This window comes from Sinohyriopsis cumingii, chromosome 5 (assembly GCF_028554795.1).
Source record: "Sinohyriopsis cumingii isolate HCF-2022 chromosome 5, ASM2855479v2, whole genome shotgun sequence".
NCBI classification, from domain to species: Eukaryota; Metazoa; Mollusca; class Bivalvia; order Unionida; family Unionidae; genus Sinohyriopsis; species Sinohyriopsis cumingii.
Genome location: NC_142965.1, coordinates 111,243,832 through 111,264,041, shown reverse-complemented (window position 1 = coordinate 111,264,041; position 20,210 = coordinate 111,243,832). Strand labels below are relative to the sequence as shown.

At 36.9% G+C, this 20,210-nt stretch overlaps 1 protein-coding gene across 1 annotated transcript in view; it reads right to left on the bottom strand.

Annotated features, from left to right (window-relative positions):
- Positions 1-9,458, bottom strand: part of LOC149799995 (uncharacterized) — a 34,856-nt gene extending 25,398 nt beyond the window's left edge. Inside the window, exons 1-2 of the mRNA XM_089959531.1 lie at positions 9,319-9,458; positions 5,258-5,859 (exon numbers count right to left, since the gene is read on the bottom strand). Coding sequence (XP_089815657.1) covers positions 5,258-5,487 — 230 coding nt within the window. The 5' untranslated portion in view covers positions 5,488-5,859; positions 9,319-9,458. The remainder of the gene's footprint in view (positions 1-5,257; positions 5,860-9,318) is intronic.
- Between the last annotated feature and the right edge of the window lie 10,752 nt (positions 9,459-20,210).

Sequence of the window (20,210 nt, the reverse complement as noted above, 5' to 3'; positions counted from 1 at the left end):
TTTTACTATAGTTTTGTTTATCAGCTGTCAGGATGCGCACTAACCCATATTATCCTTAGTTTCTGTTGAATTAAGATCTGAAGTTACGCGAGATAGGAGTAAGTTCTAATCTGAAGCAAAAGACTGATAAACTTGTTAGGTTGTCTATTTATTTTTAAAAGGGAAATAGCTCCTATAAACACCATATACAGAAGGCAGACAGCAGGCAACCATATTATGGTTATCAAACAGAGAGAGAGAGAGAGAGAGAGAGAGAGAGAGAGAGAGAGAGAGAGAGAACAAAAGTAGTACGTCGAATCTAACCTACCACCAACGTTAACATTGGAAGGACCGACAAGAAACCAGATTATGCAATCATGTGGTACAACTGAGTTCGACTGCTCGCTCGATTTTGGGATGAAATATGTCATATCGGTGTAAACAGAACGACTAACTGCATTTTGTAACAATGTATGAGCAATCATTTGCTAATAGGGGTCTCCTTCAAGAGTCTTGTAGCAGTTACCTTTGTTTATTATAATTGATTCGATTGTTATATTTTACATACGGTGCGTTCTATTCTATATCATTGTTCAGATCTGTGTTTATTACATCCATTAATTTCAAATATTTATTATTTGCTGTCTCCTTGCAATAACACCATGGTGTTCCATCCTCTAGATACCGATAATCAACCCGACCACTTCGTAACAAACATCATGTGATTTCTAGGGTAACATTAGTTTTGTGAGAAATATGATCAAGGATTTACCACTTGGGGAAAAATCATACATTGCGGAGAGAGATGATGTGGGGTGATTTGCATCAAAACCATGCATTCCTGAAAGAAAAGAACAAATTCGTTGCTCTACATGCAATCGAATCTTTGTCAGTCCTATGTTGATCTGATGGACATTTTACTTTGGTGTTGTGGAAAACTTTTGACAATCATATCTGGATCACGGAGGTATCGATCATTGGAAAGAAGCTTTAACTTTTGCTGAAGCATATAGTTTGGTCTATTGAAAGAAGTGCATGCCTGAAAACAAACTAGCCACCTTACCACAAACCGCCTCAGTCGTACCTCTCAGTCAATAAATGATGCTCCGGTAAATCTTTGCGTTGGATGTGTTTCTTGTGTGACAGTGAATACAAATGCATACAAAAATGCTATAAACGGTGGAGCAAGAGATAATTTAAAGTTTTTCTGTCGATGTATCTGATTTGGAAAAGCCCCAGATTGTCTACGAATTGCAGGGATGCTTATTTAACGAATGCTCCACGTGTTTTTCTAAACAAAAAACCGTAACAGTCCTTTCTGAGAGTTTTCTATGGAAGAATTGTACGAACAAACATACCAACAATGCATGAGGTAGGACAGACTAGGATATGAAAAATATAAATTTGGGAAAACCAATATTGACGTTTCGAAACCAACACAGAATTGAAGCGCATTACCGACAGTTATTGGTAAACATCGAACCTTTGAATTCACTTCACAGTTTGTTTTGTGGAGGAACAAATCCACCATGCTTGCTGTACAACATATTTAATCTCATGTATAGGAACTTAAATACATCGATGCCTGTTCTTTGTATACTTGGGTTTGAAAATTTGCTCAAATTTCTACATGGCACCTTGCGATATTAACATAACACATGGAAGTGGAACACATTCTCTAGTACGATGAGTTGAACAAATGCAAAGTCTTCCTCCAACCCACTTGTATCCATCCTGTCTTAGCAGATCATTGCCAGGGAAAACTAAAGTGTGCTGAAACATGTAATCAAAGCAAACCATTTTTCATCAAGGCTGAAGAACGCGCTTTGACTGGTTTCGAAATGTTTCTAGCCCTGGATCGTGTATACCAAATGTTAAAAGTATACGAAATTTGTCACTTTCCTACCAAAGAGCAAAAAAGTAAGGAAGACTACTCCAATAAAGGATGTTTCGCAATTACGTCGATCACTTCTTCAAATTGGAACAAGCAGCAAGTGCCTTATTATCTTCGGGCCAGACTCCATAAGAAAAGGGCAAATGCAAAAACAGAATAAACAGTACAGATCCTTAGAAGGCATCACTTTCGAATACATGGAAAAGAACGAAAGAAAACAATCGTTTTCGAAGTCATATTCAATTGTCTGTTGTGAAAATTTTGGCAACTTCCGATCTTATCCAAGACGGAATATTAGGCACGAGTCCTTTAATCTGACATTGACAAATGTTTGTACATCCATCGCCCTCTTATAAATTACCCACAATGTGGCGTACGAGCACTCAGAAGAAACTATTATCAGTTTTGCTAGCGGTGGTCCTAAAAAGTATGGATACTAATACGGAAACCCACTAATGAACTCCTAGTTGAGCACTGAGGACAGTACACATTCAACACTAACGAGAATGCGATACAGAAACCGAGCGAGAGACCAATAAAAGCCTTTAAATTCGATAATGAACTCAAGTTCGATTATATGCCATTCGAACAGAGTGAACTTGTACTGTGCAACATCCATGGATAATGCCAGACATATATGTATATAATCCTCTTCTAACTACCCTGCAACTAACCATTACTTACAACCATAAGTACGGAGTTTTTTTTACTCAAAATTCTATATATAAATATTACATAAGATAAAAGTCAACGCCTTTTCCTACATTTAGCAAATAAAATCAAAATCTTAAACCGGGAGCACTTGTAGCCCTCCTCCTCTTTCCGTCCGGACATGTGTAATTAATAAGTGCGTGGTGCACGAAGTAAGGCATCCAATGGGCGCATAACACCAATTAGAGAGTAATTAAATGATACGCGATGCGTTCATGGTCGAATGGCCGAAAACACCAATATGAAAGTCAGACAGTCAGTCAGTTAGTCAGTCGTGCCATTCGCCTTTGAACCGCGATTGGAGAATAACAGCACAACGTGACAAAGTGGGCTTTGTGATGAAGGTCAAAAGCCAATCAGCTTGATGGAAAGAGTGGAGCAATGCTTGATGGGTTGAAATAATTATAGTGATACCTCCAAGAGAGGGAGGCGACCTCGTTGAGAATCACCGAATAGTTTTTGAGAGAAGTGATGCGTGAGGAATAGGAGAATATAAAGACGGCTTGGACGGAAGAAAGAAGACTCAAGAGCAGGAGAGAAAAGAATGGGGGCGACAGAGAATCCCTCTTCTCACGCCAAAGATGAAGACCCACAAAAGGTTCCAGCGGATAGGTCATCCAGACTGGGTCCCAGTGGAGGAAGACTAAGGAGGTCAACGAGCCTTGTTATAGGCTCAAGGTCTTCACCAAGACAAGTTGGATGAAGCGATGTAGGGCCTGCGTCGCCTGACTGGGAGTTACAGTGGTAATTAAGGGAGCCTGGTGAAAAAAACTTCCAATTGCCTTGATCAGAACCAAACAGATCTCTTGCAAAGAGTGACACTTTTTTGTCAAAAATATTTGTTTATATTTGTGCTTGTCTATGTCGCTGACAACAAAAACATAAAACCCCTTTTACAACTTATTATGTGTTTGTATTTATGTAATGATATAGTAACGTGTCTATAGGCACTTCCTAGTCTTGTGTGTCATTGTATGTGTATATTTGTGATAGTATGTGTATCAACACTTCTTACTCTCTTCGTTGGATTGTATGGGCGTGTCTTTTGATAGTAATCACAAAGTGGGTGTTGGTTTGTAGATCGTGTGTTTGGATAGTAACTAAAATTAGGTGCTGAATTGTCAACGTGTGTTTTGGATTTTATATTAATTTTTTTTAAACCATAAACACCTTTTACCTTATTAACACTTTTGACCTAATAAACACTTTCGACCCCATAAATATTTTACCCTAATTTTATCCCATAAACACTTTTTACCCTATAAACACGTTTGACTCCATACCGTCACACCAATGTAAACCTATGGAATACTTTAACATATACTTTGACCCCATATAATCGCACCAATGTAAACACACGCATCACTTTAACATATGATTACCCCTTTACCCCATCCCATATCGTCACACCAATTTAAACCTACGGGATAATGTCAATTCCCCATATGACCCCCAATTAATACTTCCCACAGTCAACAACTCTTGTTCACCCTCTGATCTAAATTATATTTTTAGATCCGCCACTGATAGCACTTAAGCTGTGTGATCATGAATTATTTGTATACCTGTCCGTTCAAATATGAAATATTTGGCTTCTGTCGCGTAGGTAAAATATCTTGTCCAAAGCAAGCGTTTTCATATTGATAAGACTACATACATTAAATAATATTTCTTGCGTCTCGTATCTGGGTTGTTTTCTGGAGTCAAAATTAATGTACACTGATACAAACACTGACACCAGAAATGAGAGGCACTGACGAAAAGGGGAGAACTGTGCTCCAGCAGTGGAGGTTCAAATGCATGACAATTATTATGAAGATTGCTGTTGTTGTTGTAGGGTTTAACGCCATTTTTCAGCACACGATAGGCTATACATGGCGGTCAGTATTAATGGTGGAGGAAGAACACGGGAAAACCCCGGAAAGAACCACTGACCCACGAGAAGCTACTGGCAAGCTTTCTCACATACCCAAATTAGCTGAATCCGAGACTCGAACCCACGCAGACAGAAGTGAGATGGCAGTGATCCGTAACGGAGAGCGCTTTAGACCACTCGGCCACTTAATTATGAAGAAATGGTAATCGACCATTTGATACACAATTAAGTCATATATCTAATTAACAAAATAGTGTAGCTTATTATCATAAATATTATGATGTCAGATCTAATAGACATTACATAAGTTGTCACTGCGAAACATTTAGCAAATTATTAAACAGGAGGTGGTGATGAGTGATAAAATAGCAAAAGTGTCAGTTTTGAAGAAAATAGTTTATTTTGTGACAATTTGTGTCAACGTAGATTGTAGACTTTGCGTCAGATTCTTTTCTTGGAATATTGCTGGCCAAGATACAATATTCTGGTATACCAATGGATTTCAAATTATGTTTCATCTGGTTTGCATCAACGTGATAAAAGTTATATCAATAAAATGTATTAAGATTTTATATCTAAAAAGCGCTGAGTTAAATAAATACTCTTGCAAAGAAACTCGTGACATATTGGGAGTATTAGTGATAATAATGATGATATTGAGGAGGAGGAGGAAGACGGCAACGACGACGATGACGATAATATGTGACAATGATGATGATCTGGTGATGTTAGCTAGTACCGGCCTAGCCATAATGGTGTAAAAGAGGGAAACCACTTTTTAAGGGGTTTAATATTACCTGTATTGAAAGAAGGTCGGCACCGGAATTCCGTTCGACTCAAACTGAACATAATCCTGTCTTATTTGTACTTCTGTAATGCACTTCTCCAGGGAGACAGCATCGATCCAGATAGAATTCAGAAGAATCACCAATGTGACGAACAGACATATTGGTGACATTTTTTTCCACAACGAAATGATACCTGATAGGATGTAATGTTTTAGAGACAACTTTGATGACCTCACCATACAGGATTTACGAAAAAGGACTTGGGTATGCAGAAAATGTACCTCTTGCTTCACTGGACAGGATTCACGATATTAAATATAAACAAATGTCAGACAAAATGGATGCTCGTAAACTTTGGCCGTCGAATACCACAAATTCCAGTGCTTGTTTTTATTTCTCTTTTGTTTTGGCAGACAAATAATTCATAGCATCAACGGTTGTCAGATTTTCATCACAGAGTATAAAAGTAACGATACACGTTGCAAAATTTCCATGAAACTGTAATTTCTTCTGAATACACAACTATAATCCCTTTATAAATAATAGGATTCAATATCTAAAGTAGAACATAGATTATTGACGTCAGTCCCTCCTGTCCATATGGACTCATTCTGTAAATGCAAAAAGAATGGAAGCAGAAATATGTTAATGAATACAAGACTATCAGTAAAACAGAACACAGTACTGATATTTATAATAATAATAATAATAATAATAATAATAATAATAAATATTATTATTATTATCATTATTATTATTATCATTATTATTAATGACCAATAAAACAAAGAAGCAAAAGGCAAAATCAACTCGATGCTGCTATAAATTCTTTCTTGGAGGGCATGTTAGAATCAGCACAGAAAATGAATGTAGGTCAAAATGATGTCAATACAAGAAATTATCGTTTCCGGTCAACAAACACCATTGGTATGATGCAGACTGTAAAGCAGCAAAATATCATGTACTTGTTGCACTCAGACATACCAATATAGCAGACAATTTGGCTTTATATAAGTACAAGATAAATATGTACAAAAACACAATTAGGCACAAACGCAACATGTGCAAAGAAAAAGAAAAGGCATTTCTTAAAAAAGCACTTTCAGATAACGACTTGATACGCTGGAGACTTTTAAAAATGCCCAAGCACCACCCGTGGAATAATTAACATCACCGGATAGTATCAGTACTTTTTGAGTTATTTAACCAAAATTTTAGATTAACCGACACAATTAATATTCGACATGAAAATATGGACGATAAAATCACTGAATCAGAAGTGCCACTTGCTATAAAAAGTCTAAAGTCGGGAAATTCAGGTAGAATCAGGGCCGACAATGGGGGGGGGGGGGGGGGCAAACCCTAGAGAGCGATCACGGGCCCTGGGGTAAGAATACCCGGGCCTTTCGTAGTTTTTGTTCAAGCAAAATTTTATTGCATTTAAATATTTTTCAACAAGAACTAATGAGAGAGTTAAATTCAATGCCTAGATTACGATTGTATAATTAGATTACAATAAATCTGACTTGTCTATACTATCCAGATTGTTTGAACTCTTTGTACAGTGTTAACCTAATGTGCAGGTCGAGAAGTGGAACCTTTACCATAATGTTGAAATAATATGCCCTTTTCGTGCCAATATAAAAGATGACTTCCACTTTGCTGTTAAATATCCCATGTACGATAATTTGAGAAAGGTCTGTGTACCTGCATACATTTATTGTAATGCAGAGAACATCAAGGTTTATAACTTTATCCAGAGAATCAATACCAATATTAATATCCTACATAATTTTGTTGTTTATCCAGAAAAATCTTTCAAAAATGAGACTATCAATGTATTAATCCTACAATTGTCATTTTTTGCGGTTGAACCATATTTTCAATACACGCATGATATTTGGTCCGAGGGACTTTTGCTAATAAAGATTATTATTATTATTATTATTATTATTATTATTATTATTATTATTATTGTTGTTGTTGTTATTATTATTATTATTATCCTAAAATATATTATATACTTAATTACTTAAAGATAAAAATACAGTAATGGAATATTGCCTCTACTGCAAGAATTTAAAATTAAGAAAACAATTTTACTACATCCTGTCTACTGAACTTAATCATGTCAAAATTTATTAAATCATGACGTCACATGTTCGCATTACAGTCAAAATACCCGGATGTGCATCTCAATATCTCCTTTACTTTTTGTTTACTGTCTTTCGCGGTTTAACATAAAAAGTGCTTTTATTTTATTTCAAGCATGGTGATCTATGAATTGTCTTTCGTTTATTTTTTATTAAATGAATGTCTTTCAAAATTGTCAACATAAAATATTTAAAAAATATATATGTGATAAATACCGTCTTTACTCTATTATCAGTCCAGTCAACTACAAAACAAACTGGCAGATCTGAATCTATGCAGTTTGTTAGGAGTAATCATTAGAACAAACAACATAGACTCTGATTTGCCGGTGCATTATTGTCATCATTGTTTTGTTTGCATTTGGAGTCGACTATTGAGCGCGTATAAACAGTATATTAAATGTTGTAAAAGCATGTTATCGCGGCATGAATCTTATTAAATCCCATGTAAAATTCAACTGATACGGTCACGTTACCATAAAGTCCATAATGTCAAGAATAGTTAGGTGAACCTATTTTGTTTCCATTTTGACTACTAATGTCTAATATACGTATTCAATAAGTTTGGAAAATATACAGAACTCTCGGAGTTGTTACCATTTCTGAATATGTGAGTATTATTTACCTCTTTCCAAAATCTACCGCACTAATTCATGTGTAACTCAACACAACAGGTTTTATTTGTATGTTTACTACGGCACTTCGGCACATGAACGACAATACATGGCAAAGCCAAATGGAGTAAAGTGCCAAGCCCAGGTCAAATCAGGGGTATGAGGATTTGTTTTGAACCAGCGACCTTGCGAGTCCAACATTTATATGCTAACTACTGAGCCACGCAGACCATCTGTTAACAAGATAGACCCTGGTATGACGTCACACATTGTATCAGCAGAACAAGGCCTATACGTGTTTACCCTACCTGCAATTTTAAAGCGGGGACCCAAATCTGGCTGCTGATTATATGACGGCAGACTGGATATCAATTTTTTTTAATATATTGTTCTTACACCAGAAATTCGGTAGTTTTTTTTTAAAGATCAATCTAAGTAGTAAAGATCCAGATCTGCCTTCATATTCTGAGCTAGCAGATTCGGGTCTGCCCTGAATAATTAAAAGCAGACCTCGATCTGCCCACAACTTATGTGACACCATACCTGGGTTTACCCTGTCTTTTTATTCATCTGATGTGAAAACATACAAGGAGTTGGTTGGTTGGATGATAGGCAGGTTGAGTGGTTAGTTTTAACGGCACGTTACCACATGAAAGGTCATATTGTGCTAAGGAACATACCTCGGCGGCCAGCCCGACCTGCTTTGAAAATGACTTGAACCAGAATCCTTCTTGTCGCATATAGGACACGTTAACCTTTCTTCCACTGTGGTTTCTTAACTTACAAGGATAATAATATGAATCGACTTTTACTACAAAGAGTCAGTTTGCTAACAATCTTTCGTATGGCGGCTGGTTTAAGTATGCGATTAAAAAAAAAAAACACATTGTGTTTTGATCTAAAAGCGAATTAAAACGAAATAATGTTCCGGAATCACTAGCTGTGTAACACCATAAAGGGCATGCTCTACTAGAGTCTATGGTTCAGTCAAATTGGGGTGAACTAGCCGCGGTTCTTTTATCCACATGACGAGAGAGAGAGAGAGAGAGAGAGAGAGAGAGAGAGAGAGCTTGTGGGTGAGGATAAAACAATCGTACGGTCAGCAGCAATCATAAGTAAAGCATGATGATGAATTATGTCAACTGCTTGTAGTCTTATGTGTACTTATATTTTGAGAAACTCATCTTGGGATCAGTCTGGATCTTAAGTACCCTAACTCCGTTGCCCAGACATTAATTCATTTTCCCTTGACCAAAATACCACAAGTACCTGTTGATTTAAAAGTTCAATAAAAAATACTTACGTTTAGATATCTGAGCCAAGATGAGAAATATTTAGGAACATCTCGTTTACAAAGAACAGCAGTATAATTTTTTCCCTCTATATATTTTCACTTATCCTCATCTGTTTCAGCTATCTCAAATCCCGTCGCTCCTATTGTTTGCAGACCACTCACCTTGTAATCTATGTTTCTGTCATTGAGCTAAACGGGAACCCCCTCTCTGATAAAGCGATATCGTGGCCTAGGCTAATCAAAAATTTCAGTTGATAAAATAGCAAACACAATGTTATCTATTGTTTTAATTAAAACAATCGTGTCATTTCCAGTTTGATAACAGTCTTTGTTTCAAAAAGATTTTACACGGGGAAAAGGTGTGATATACAGCTGCCGGCTAAACATTTATACTTCTGTAGAGAAAGGCGGTGACGGTGGGGTGGGATACACGGAGAGGGAATAATTAAAATTTTAATACCGCTTTAACATCCACAAACCATACGAATGTTATCACAAAATTTTGGTATTGACATAAAATGGTTTGGGAGGATTCGCACTTTATCACATACGCACATACGATTCGCATGCGCTGATGAAGCACAGATGGGTTTATTATATAATCCCGCACTTTTTTCAATGCAGAACTGCATATGACACTGGAATATAAACAGAAACGCTTCTGCAAAACAAAAGCGAAGGCATATATTCACGATTCAATCATGAATTTAATTGAGTCCACTAAAACTGGTGCTTGAATGAGGTGTATTTCAATTGTTTTACATTAATGAAAATTACTACACACGCAGGAACAAGGCATGGCTGCGGGCATCGAGTTGGCACCAGCTTATGTTAGTCTCGTCTTGGGCTCCTTGGAAGCGAAATTTGACAGATTCAGAAGTAAAATCGGGAAAGAATTTAAGGATTATTTTAATTTATAAAAAAATCTGGAAGAAATTTTTAAACGATTGTTTCAGAATATTGAATAAAAATACGTAACGAAGACTTCTTCTAGGAATTAATAACTTAATCCAGCTACAAAATTCACAAAATACGAGTGTGAAATAAGTATTCCTTTCCTGGACATACTTGTCAAATTATCTGGAACCCATATTTACACTGCTATTTACAGTAAACTAGCTAATACACATAATATTAGTAAATGGGGACGATATACAGACAATGGGAAAATACATTACAAGACATCCAACTCCCAGGGAAGATATACATACGACTTTTCAGACCACCCTGGGACGATATACGGAAAATGGGAATTTAAATAGGGAACATTGGGACTGTATACGGACAGGCTAAAGTGGAGTATAGGGACAATATGAATGGAACAGGTGAGGTGTCGTCACGGTACTGAAGATTAGTAACATGCTTGCAAGGGGCTGACCTCAATCGGGCCAAACAGCAATCATTCACATCACATGGGATAGCGGATAAGTTCAGCAAGTTCAGCGGGTGGCGGGTTAAGTTCAGCTAGTTCAGCAGGTAGCGGGTAAGTTCAGCTAGTTCATAAACTATACTAATAAAAAAGTGCTTGGCGGGGGCTGGACTGGCGGGACATAGAACTTCTTTATAGACATAGACATAGACATATATAACACATACAACATACATACACAGATGGATGAACATCAATCTATGACACAAAAACAATACAACCGACTAAAAATAATTTAGGAAAGAAAGCAAGTGTCAAGTTATAAGTAAGGAACAATAGCCAGATTGCAACATGTATATGCTAGACCTTGAGGCTAATTATTCGCTTCATTAATATTGAGAGTGCAAGCCGACATCCAAAAAGACGGATGGGAAGCCATTTGTATATAACATGGCCATAGGAACTTGTTACTGACGCCTTATTCAGCTGAGTGCGATTCACAGGTAAGTGGCATGAATTGCCGGTGTTGGCTCAAAGGAATATCAAGTGGGGGTCGTAAATCCACCCTTGACAGACTGCCGGGGAGTGGGCAATGTCTGCTAATTTTGTAGACCATAGGTGAATCGACATCCACTAAGAACTGAGCAAGGCGTGGCCACCATTGGAATCGCAAGTTTAAATCTAGTGTCTTGAAAATAAACGTCAGTAGTCGCTAAACCATCTTGCGGGAATTACATAAGGAAGTTCTAAACTACTCCGACGTCATTCGAAATTGGCGGGAAACATTGTTATTCTGGGAATTACAAAGGAGCTTCGGAAAGATCAGTGACTTATTTGCTCGACTGTCGCAGTCTATTACGGCAAGGTAATTGTACTTTAATTATGTGCAGTATGTACACTTCATTACTAGAATCGTTAGTACGTAGAATTACCATTTGTAGGGTTTGATTCATTTGTAGTGTTTGATCTACATGCATATTTTGAGATATGACCAATGTTTATGTAAAGAATTAATATTGTAATTCGCTATTTGGTTAATTCGTAGTAACTTCGTGCATTTATTCATGTGATATTTTAGATCTGTAAATGTTGAATTGAATTATAACTTTGTATAATGGTTGCAGTGTGAAACATTACTTAATAGGGGTATTTGACTATTTGTGTATACTTTGTAGGAGTATAATGTGTAAGGATATATCAGCGCATGGATATGTGGATATCTGTGTACACTTTGTAGAAGTGTAATGTACAGAAATGCTTCTGATTATGTGATATTGTTCTGTATAATAAGATTGAGAATCTATATATACCGATGTGATCAAATCTATTGATATATGCATGATAAGCAGTTGATACCGTGTATACCATACCGGAAAGTATGGGTATTTCGATGTGCACGAATGCGTGACCAAAGAAGGTAATGGCTTATCTGATGATAGATTGTTGTTTAGTGTGAGGCTAGATAGCTAGAGGGATATACTAATGTCCTTCTGTGTGTTCGGACAGGAAGCTTTTAGGGACCGGAGGAGCTGTAGGAGACAGAGAAGGGAAATACCCCGGAACAGTTGGTCCCGAGTCTCTGGAAGACAAGAGAAGGAGAGAACGGAAGTGGTGGAAGTGGAAAGTTGAAAGACGTGGTTGTTGGACTGAAGGGGTACTGGGTACCAGTCAAGAAATACTACAGATGAGTAGAAACACAGGACAGGGGGAAAATCTATCACACTAAGTCAGATGATGAAATAGGCCGTCACTTGGTCGAGTGATAGGGTTTTGAATACTGAATTTCATCTGAGGAAGGACTATCTGTAATTTAATGGCATTAAATGTGTTGTTTATTTCACCTTTTGTGCATTCAGTAATTTAACTGTCGACATCGCTGACTTGGGGGTGGGAGCTTTGCATCTCTATCACTACTTCAATTTCTAACAAAAACGAGCCAGGGTGGGTCTTCTGTAATAATTAAAGATAATACTGGGAGCACCTCTCCCCAACCTAAGGTAGTCTACGAAACCCCTTTACAGCAAGTCCTTTCGAGGCATATGAGTGGCCCTGAAAAGGGCATTTGGGTTTCTTCTTCTTGTTCTTCTAATTTCTTCTTTTCCTCCACAATCTTATGAGTTTCGCTATTGCTGTTGTCTACTTTTCTTCTCCTCTTTCTCCTCCACCTGTTTTCCTTCTCTACCTCTTTCTTCCTCTTCTCATTCTCCTCTTCCTTTTCTATCTTTTCGTTCCATGCCCTCATTATTATTATATCCTCTTCATCCTCCTTATTCTCCTTTTCTTATTTTATCATCTCCTTTAACATGTCCTTTGACTTTCTCAAGTCGTTGATTTCCATCTTGACTCGATGGGGACGATAAGAGTGAAAATCGTCATCAAATTTGATCAGCATTTCTTCAATCATGCCCAAATTATCCACAACGTCTTTCAGCTTCTTCATTTTCACAAGGTGGTTACTTGAAATCTTGGTTTATTCAATGTTGAATGGCGCAAATTTTTGTTCTTGTCGTTGAATTGTATTAATGTCGATTTCGCTCGATTGGGCATGTTCGACCTTTATTCCAGCACAGCTGGATATTTAATTACTCCCGGGGGAAGGAATTAGTGCCTCAGCTCCCAGGCATTTCTGTGTTCAAAGAACACTAATTAGTTAGTCCATCAGATCGTGGGACTAACTAGTCCCTAAAGACCTGAATGTAGGGTCGTCATGAGTGGGAATGAACCCAACACGCACTCATGATTGAAAAGTTAGAATTCAGTTGAACGCACCAGGTGTCAACCCAAGCAGTATGTAACGTCCGCTACGATTGGTCGGCAGCGATGTTGTCATATTAGAACACCGGATTTTTCGACGGGTGGAAATGGTCCCACATTCCGTCAATGGTACAATGTCCGAGTGGGGTCAGGAAGAAGGGTCTTGGAAAGCTAGCCATGGATGCTGTGTACTACCAAAAGCGCCAGCCAGTATTTATTTCAAATCTAGTCAGTTTTGCTAATGGACAATAAAATAATACCAATAATGTGTTAGCCACATGTGCAATTAGATCAAATCCAGCAAGTCTGAAAATTTTCCTACTTCTTAATTAATCTATCAAATTCTAATACATAGTACACGTAAAAATGTCCTAATTGTCCTATTTAACTAATGTGTCTAAGCGACATATACAATGTTTAGTCACTGTTAGGTCATAAAAGGTTTTAAGTTTGATGTGGTAATCCAATGGATCAAGTTTGTGTGAATATAGTTTTACCAAGGAGAGTAATGCGATAATGTGGCAAATAGCCATTGCTGAGTGTTGGGTTTCTTCTTGGTTTGAAGTAATCTCCAGGCCATAGAGCAGAGATCGGCGACGCGTCATGTAAATGTGCTATGCGTATCACGTGATACACAAAAGTGAAAATGTAGGACAAACAATGAGAGCGGCTGATAATATAGCACGTGAAAGGAGATACCAAACAATGGAACTGCATTTATATTGCTGCTTTTATCTTACAGCCTTCAACAATAGAAAATAGTGTAATATATATATATATATATATATATATATATATATATATATATATATATATATATATATATATATATATATATATATATATATCCCACCACACTAAGAAGATCATGGAAAATTCCGGCTGCAAAGAGCTCTTCGAGATCACTAACAAGCTAATGTCAAGGAACAAATCAACACCACTTCCAACTACTGTCTCTCCAGTCGACCTTCCGGACATGTTTGCAAATTTCTTCCGTGACAAAGTACAAACCATTAGAGATAAGCTTGACACCACAATTTCAATTGACTCGTCGTCACCATACAGTTGGGATACAGAATTTGAGCGGCAACCATTAGCAGCATTTGAACATGTCTCTATGGATTTCGTGCGTACAATCCTGATGAAGAGTGCACCAAAGTCATGTGAACTTGATCCAATTCCAACATCACTGCTGCTTGAGTGCTTAGATCCAGTATTGCCTTCACTAACTGATGTTATTAATACCCCTCTCTCATCCGGGGAATTCCCATCATATTTCAAAACTGCCATTGTAAAGCCTCTGCTGAAGAAACCAACACTAGACCATAAAGATTTAAAGAACTACCGCCCAGTTTCTAATCTCCCATTCATATAAAAAATCTTAGAAAAGGTTGTTCTATCCCAGCTTGTATCTCATCTAAATTCAAACAGTCTTCTTAGCAATGTACAATCTGCATATCGCCCTTACCACAGTAGTGAAACTACTCTTCTAAAAATAGTTAATGACATTCTCTCTGCGTTGGATAGCAGAAAGATTACAGTCCTCATCCTCCTTGATTTGTCTGCAGCATTTGACACAATAGACCATGATATATTACTTCACCGTCTCCAGCATGTATTTGGTATTCATGATACAGCCTTACTGTGGTTCAAGTCCCACTTGGTCAACAGGACACAAATTGTATCTGCCAATGGAATACACTCCAGCCCAGTTGAACTATGTTGTGGTGTTCCAAGGGGGTCTGTTCTTAGACCTGTTCTCTTCATTCTGTACACTCAGCCGCTCTCAAGTGTCATAGATCATCATCCAGTGTCTCACCAATTGTACGCTGAAGACACCCAAATATACAAATCTAGCCACCCAACTGAAGTTGAAGCTACCATCCAACGTGTAGAGAGGTGCATTTCTGATATGAAATCATGGATGACATTTAACAAGCTGCAGATGAATGATGATAAAACTGAGGCCATTCTGATCACAACACAAATACTTTTTCATTCACATCCTTTACCTCAAACAATAAATATCGGCAACGCCAACATTAAATTCACACAATCAGTACGAAACCTAGGTGTTACTCTGGACAGTACTCTCACATTGCACCAACATGTCATGAACATATGCAAGGCTGCATATCTTGAGCTGAGACGCATCAGCTCATTTCGCAAATATCTTTCAGTTGATGCCACTAAAACACTTGTGTATTCATTAGTACTTTCAAGACTGGACTATTGTAACTCAATTTTGTCTGGTTCATTTCAATATCTACTCCAGAAACTTCAAAAAGTTCAAAACACAGCTGCTCGGATCATACTTAGAGTACCACGATCAGAGCACACCTCCCCGCTGCTCTGTACCCTACACTGGCTATCCATTCGATCCAGAATCAAACACAAAATTTGTTCTCTGTGCTACGTTTTACTATCGGACTCTAGTCCAACATACCTATCCGATCTCACCCATGTATACACACCAGCAAGATAATTACGCTCCTCTTCTGACAATCGTATACTCATTATTCCCACTATGAAAACAAAGTCATATGGACAGCGTTCTCTTGCATACCAGGGCCTAGCAACGTGGAATGAATTGCCCTTTGAACTTAGACACAAAGACACAGTGATCACATTCAAGAGGGCTCTCAAAACTCACTTATTTCGACTGCAAGAACAAACCTAAAGACCTAATAATGTTTCCTACCTGAAATATTCTCAGCATGTTTTTTATTTTTTAATGTTTTTTCTGAATTCATGGTGTTTGTTTTTGTAATAATATTATGTTTTTTTTATCTTATAGGTGTTGTCTAATGTTGTAAAGCGCTTAGAGCTTCTAAAGATTAGGCGCTATACAAAGTCCTTATTATTATTATTATTATTATTATTATATATATATATATATATATATATATATATATATATATATATATATATATATATATATATATCTATATATATATATATATATATATATATATATATATATAAATTTATACATGTTTTAATTTAGTCTATATTGAAAACAGTTTTAATTCATGTTTTTAGAACAGTTTGAAGAGTTAGTCTACATGTATCATTTCAAAATAATAAAGTTTTATATTTTTTTTAGTGATAATACACGTGTACACACAAGAAGTTTTAAAACTGATGACAATGTAGAAATGTTTATCATATAGTATATAACATGCCATCCTGAAATATTCATGAATCATTGTACTGTTGGATAGAATATCAAAATAAAATCTATTGGTGATGCAACTTTGTCTTTTCTAATGGAAGTTTCCACCGTTTTGGAATCATTGTTTCCTTATATTTTTTATTTGGCAACCATATCACTGCCATATTAGGTAGGTTGTCCAAGCATCACACACAGGGGTTGCTCTCTACATAATGGCCTCTTCTGGTATCTACAAAACGAATCAGAAGACATAGGTAATTATGTTACATAGCACAGATGAGTTTTGAATGTGTGAGATTCATAAGCTTGTTTACTCGTGTTTTTATTTTTAGACTTAAAAATAAATATCTGAATTAAAGTTCCTACATATTAAATAAGTTGCCATTTGAACAGTAACATTGTCTTACTATGTAATATATAAACTGCAAATTTTGGTAATCCATAAATTATGACCCATGGGTCTCACTACTAGGTTATTTTTTTTATGCAAACGTCTTTGTACAGTTTTGTATATCAAGCCTGTAGTAATCTACCATTATTTAGACACCTGCAAGGATAACATTTTAAAATTTATTGTTAAAATATTTTTCTTATTTTAATATCTGAGTTCATGACGGGATCCTAAGTACCCCCTCCCTTGTACTGAACAGGCCTGTATATAATTTTGTTATATATATATAACACTGGTCTATAATAAACTATGCAATAAAGTTACTCAGTTCAATAAATCTTAAGTGTTTTCTTATTTTTATGTTGTATATTCGACTGTGCACACACACACACACACACACACACACACACACAGAGGGAAGAGGAAGAAACAAACCCCAAATATACTATCAACACAGAAGGGAGATAATACAAACCCCAAATAAACTATCCACACAAACGTACGCGAACGCATACAAACCCCAAATATACTATCCACACTCGGGAGGAAGAAGAAAAAAAAAAACGACCAAATATACGATTTACACAACGTACACACACACACACACACACAAGCACCACAGAGGGAAGAAGAAAACCATTATACACTATCCACACGGAGTGAAGAAATAACCCTTTATATATACTATCAACAGAGAGTGAAGAAAATAACCAATTATATTCCATCAACACAGAGTGAAGAAGAAAAAAGTTTTTTGAAAGCACCTAAGCCCTCACCTGCAATGACCAACTCTGCCAAACACCTACACCCCACCCCCCACTCCCAACACTACAAAACCCATTTAACCCGTTATTTTATGGCATCAATGTGTGATTTAGGAAACATCAAGACACAAAATGACGGATGAATAGACTGACTATTGTTTACCGACTTGCATGCCTAAAGAGCGTGCGTGAAGGAAAACATCCTTCCATTTCAATTCTAACTAAAACATGATCCAGAGGGATAGAGAGAGGTGAAAGAGCACAATTTCATAAAGTGTGAGTAAAAACAAAACACGCCATCCTTATTATACAATGTCAAGACCAACAGACACTTACGTTTTCTTTCTGGTCTATTCTCTTTTAGAAGGTAGTATGAAATTTCACATCAGGGCCAACGCATCGGCTCACATTGTCAATTTTTCCATTTCCATGTCTTCATTGGCACAAGTTCTTCCTCATCTTCAATGTCTTTTTCTTCTGAATCCCTCTTCTCTTTTTCGTCTTGTTTCTGTTTCTTCTCTTTTCTCGTACGGTACTCTGAATCCCAGTGTCCTTTCTCCTGACAACGATATTAGGTATCTTGACTTTTGTCTCTCTTTCTTAGACGAAGCAGGTATTCTGGAGACAAATACCCATTTACCTTTGCAGATATAGCAAACTTCATCAGCACTTACACACTTTCGTATGACTCTCATCAAATCAACGACCAAAAGAGTAAGTTTTGTTGCCAATTTCGCCTGTGAATTATGCTTTCGTATGACTTTTAGCATACATTTGACCAGCAGGTCGATCTGTGCTGACTCTTCCATCTTCTTGATCGTTTGAGAGTGGAATGAATACTCTGACGCTAAGACACTCTCCCTATATACAGGGACCTGCTGCGTATGAAACCTAGTCAAATGTAATTTTGCAATAAGATGAAACGATTTCATTGAGAAAGTAAAAGGCAATGACGTGCCGTGTCGCCTCACACAAGACCTGAAGTGTTAGCTAAAATCCGTGTCAGCGATTTCGAAGACGACATAACTGAGCTTTAATCAATGCTCTCCATTTGTGCCACAAAACCACGAGTCCTGATTCACGCCAAAAGAAATTTCGTTCGGTCCATAAAAAATACTATCACATCTGAGAAACGCAAAAACGAACTTCCAGAAAACTGAGAACGACGGCTTACACCTACAACGTGAAATGTATGCGTTCAAGTAGTGCGTAAAACTTAGTCAAATTAAATTTTTATAGTCAAGACGAAACGATCTCTTTTCGAAGAAAAAAGCAGACACCAAGCGACAATGGCGATCCGTGTCACACAACACTTTTCAAAATGTGTATTATTAGAGGTTTGTTCTAGCGATCTGCACGGTTAAATTAAATGTTGATGTATTTTGCAATAAGACGGACACAATTTCCATGGGATGGCCCATGATACCATTGTCCGTGCATTAGTTTAATTTTTTTAACTATTTCTTTTTATATAAATCGCCTATAGGATAGACCCAGTAAAGCATGGCCATTCTCGTCACTGTGTGAATAGCTACTCAAGTCAACTCGAAGTGAACGCGGTAAGAAAATAAGTATAGCCAATGAAATGGCTTGCAACGGGTGATGCATTGTTTTGCTCTAAGACTGTGTGGCATAATAATCCCTACGCTCTTGCGTTGTTACCATTACAGTGCAGACAGACTGGAATGTGAACTTACAAGCCCTCTTTGTGTATTGTACCATTTCTTCTTACCACATCAAAATACTGAGTGTGACAGTATTGGTTCGCGTTTTCAAGCTGACAATTTTTTTATATCTTACTTAAACATTTTAACATAAACACTCACACTCACATCGGTAGAGTCAGAACAGACGTGTTACAGTATTGAGGAGCATGTTATCTTTTTTTTCTTCAAACTAATAAATTTGGGGTTTGTATGAAGTAAAGAACCTAAAGTACAGTGAAACTCAAGGATGATGACCCAATCTGTCTGTCTATTGATGCGTGTATTTACTTAAGAAGAAATATGACCTCTAAAACACAAAGAGATACGGCAAGCATGATTAGAATAAACATAACGATGTTTTCCTTCACGCCCGTGTAATTTAGAGTTTCAATCCTCTTTCAAGACAAACTTGGTCTCCTTTTGTAGGGCTTGAAATAAATAAAAAACTGAAAAATCTTAAGCACTTTGCTATAGATAATTTCATCAACAGACTGAACAACATAAATACCGTTACAACACCAGAAATCCTTAAATCTTCTATAAAAAAGAAATGCATCAAAAAATTAAAGATTAACGATAACTAACCAACTAAACCGAATTTAACAAAGGCAATGACATGTGAAGAAATGTCTCTCACTTTGGAAAGGTAGGCGAATGTAATCCGTCATGCACCATCAACTCGAAAAAATTATAAACAGAGAGAAATCTGAATTCAAAATTCATTTTATTTTATTTTTTAAAT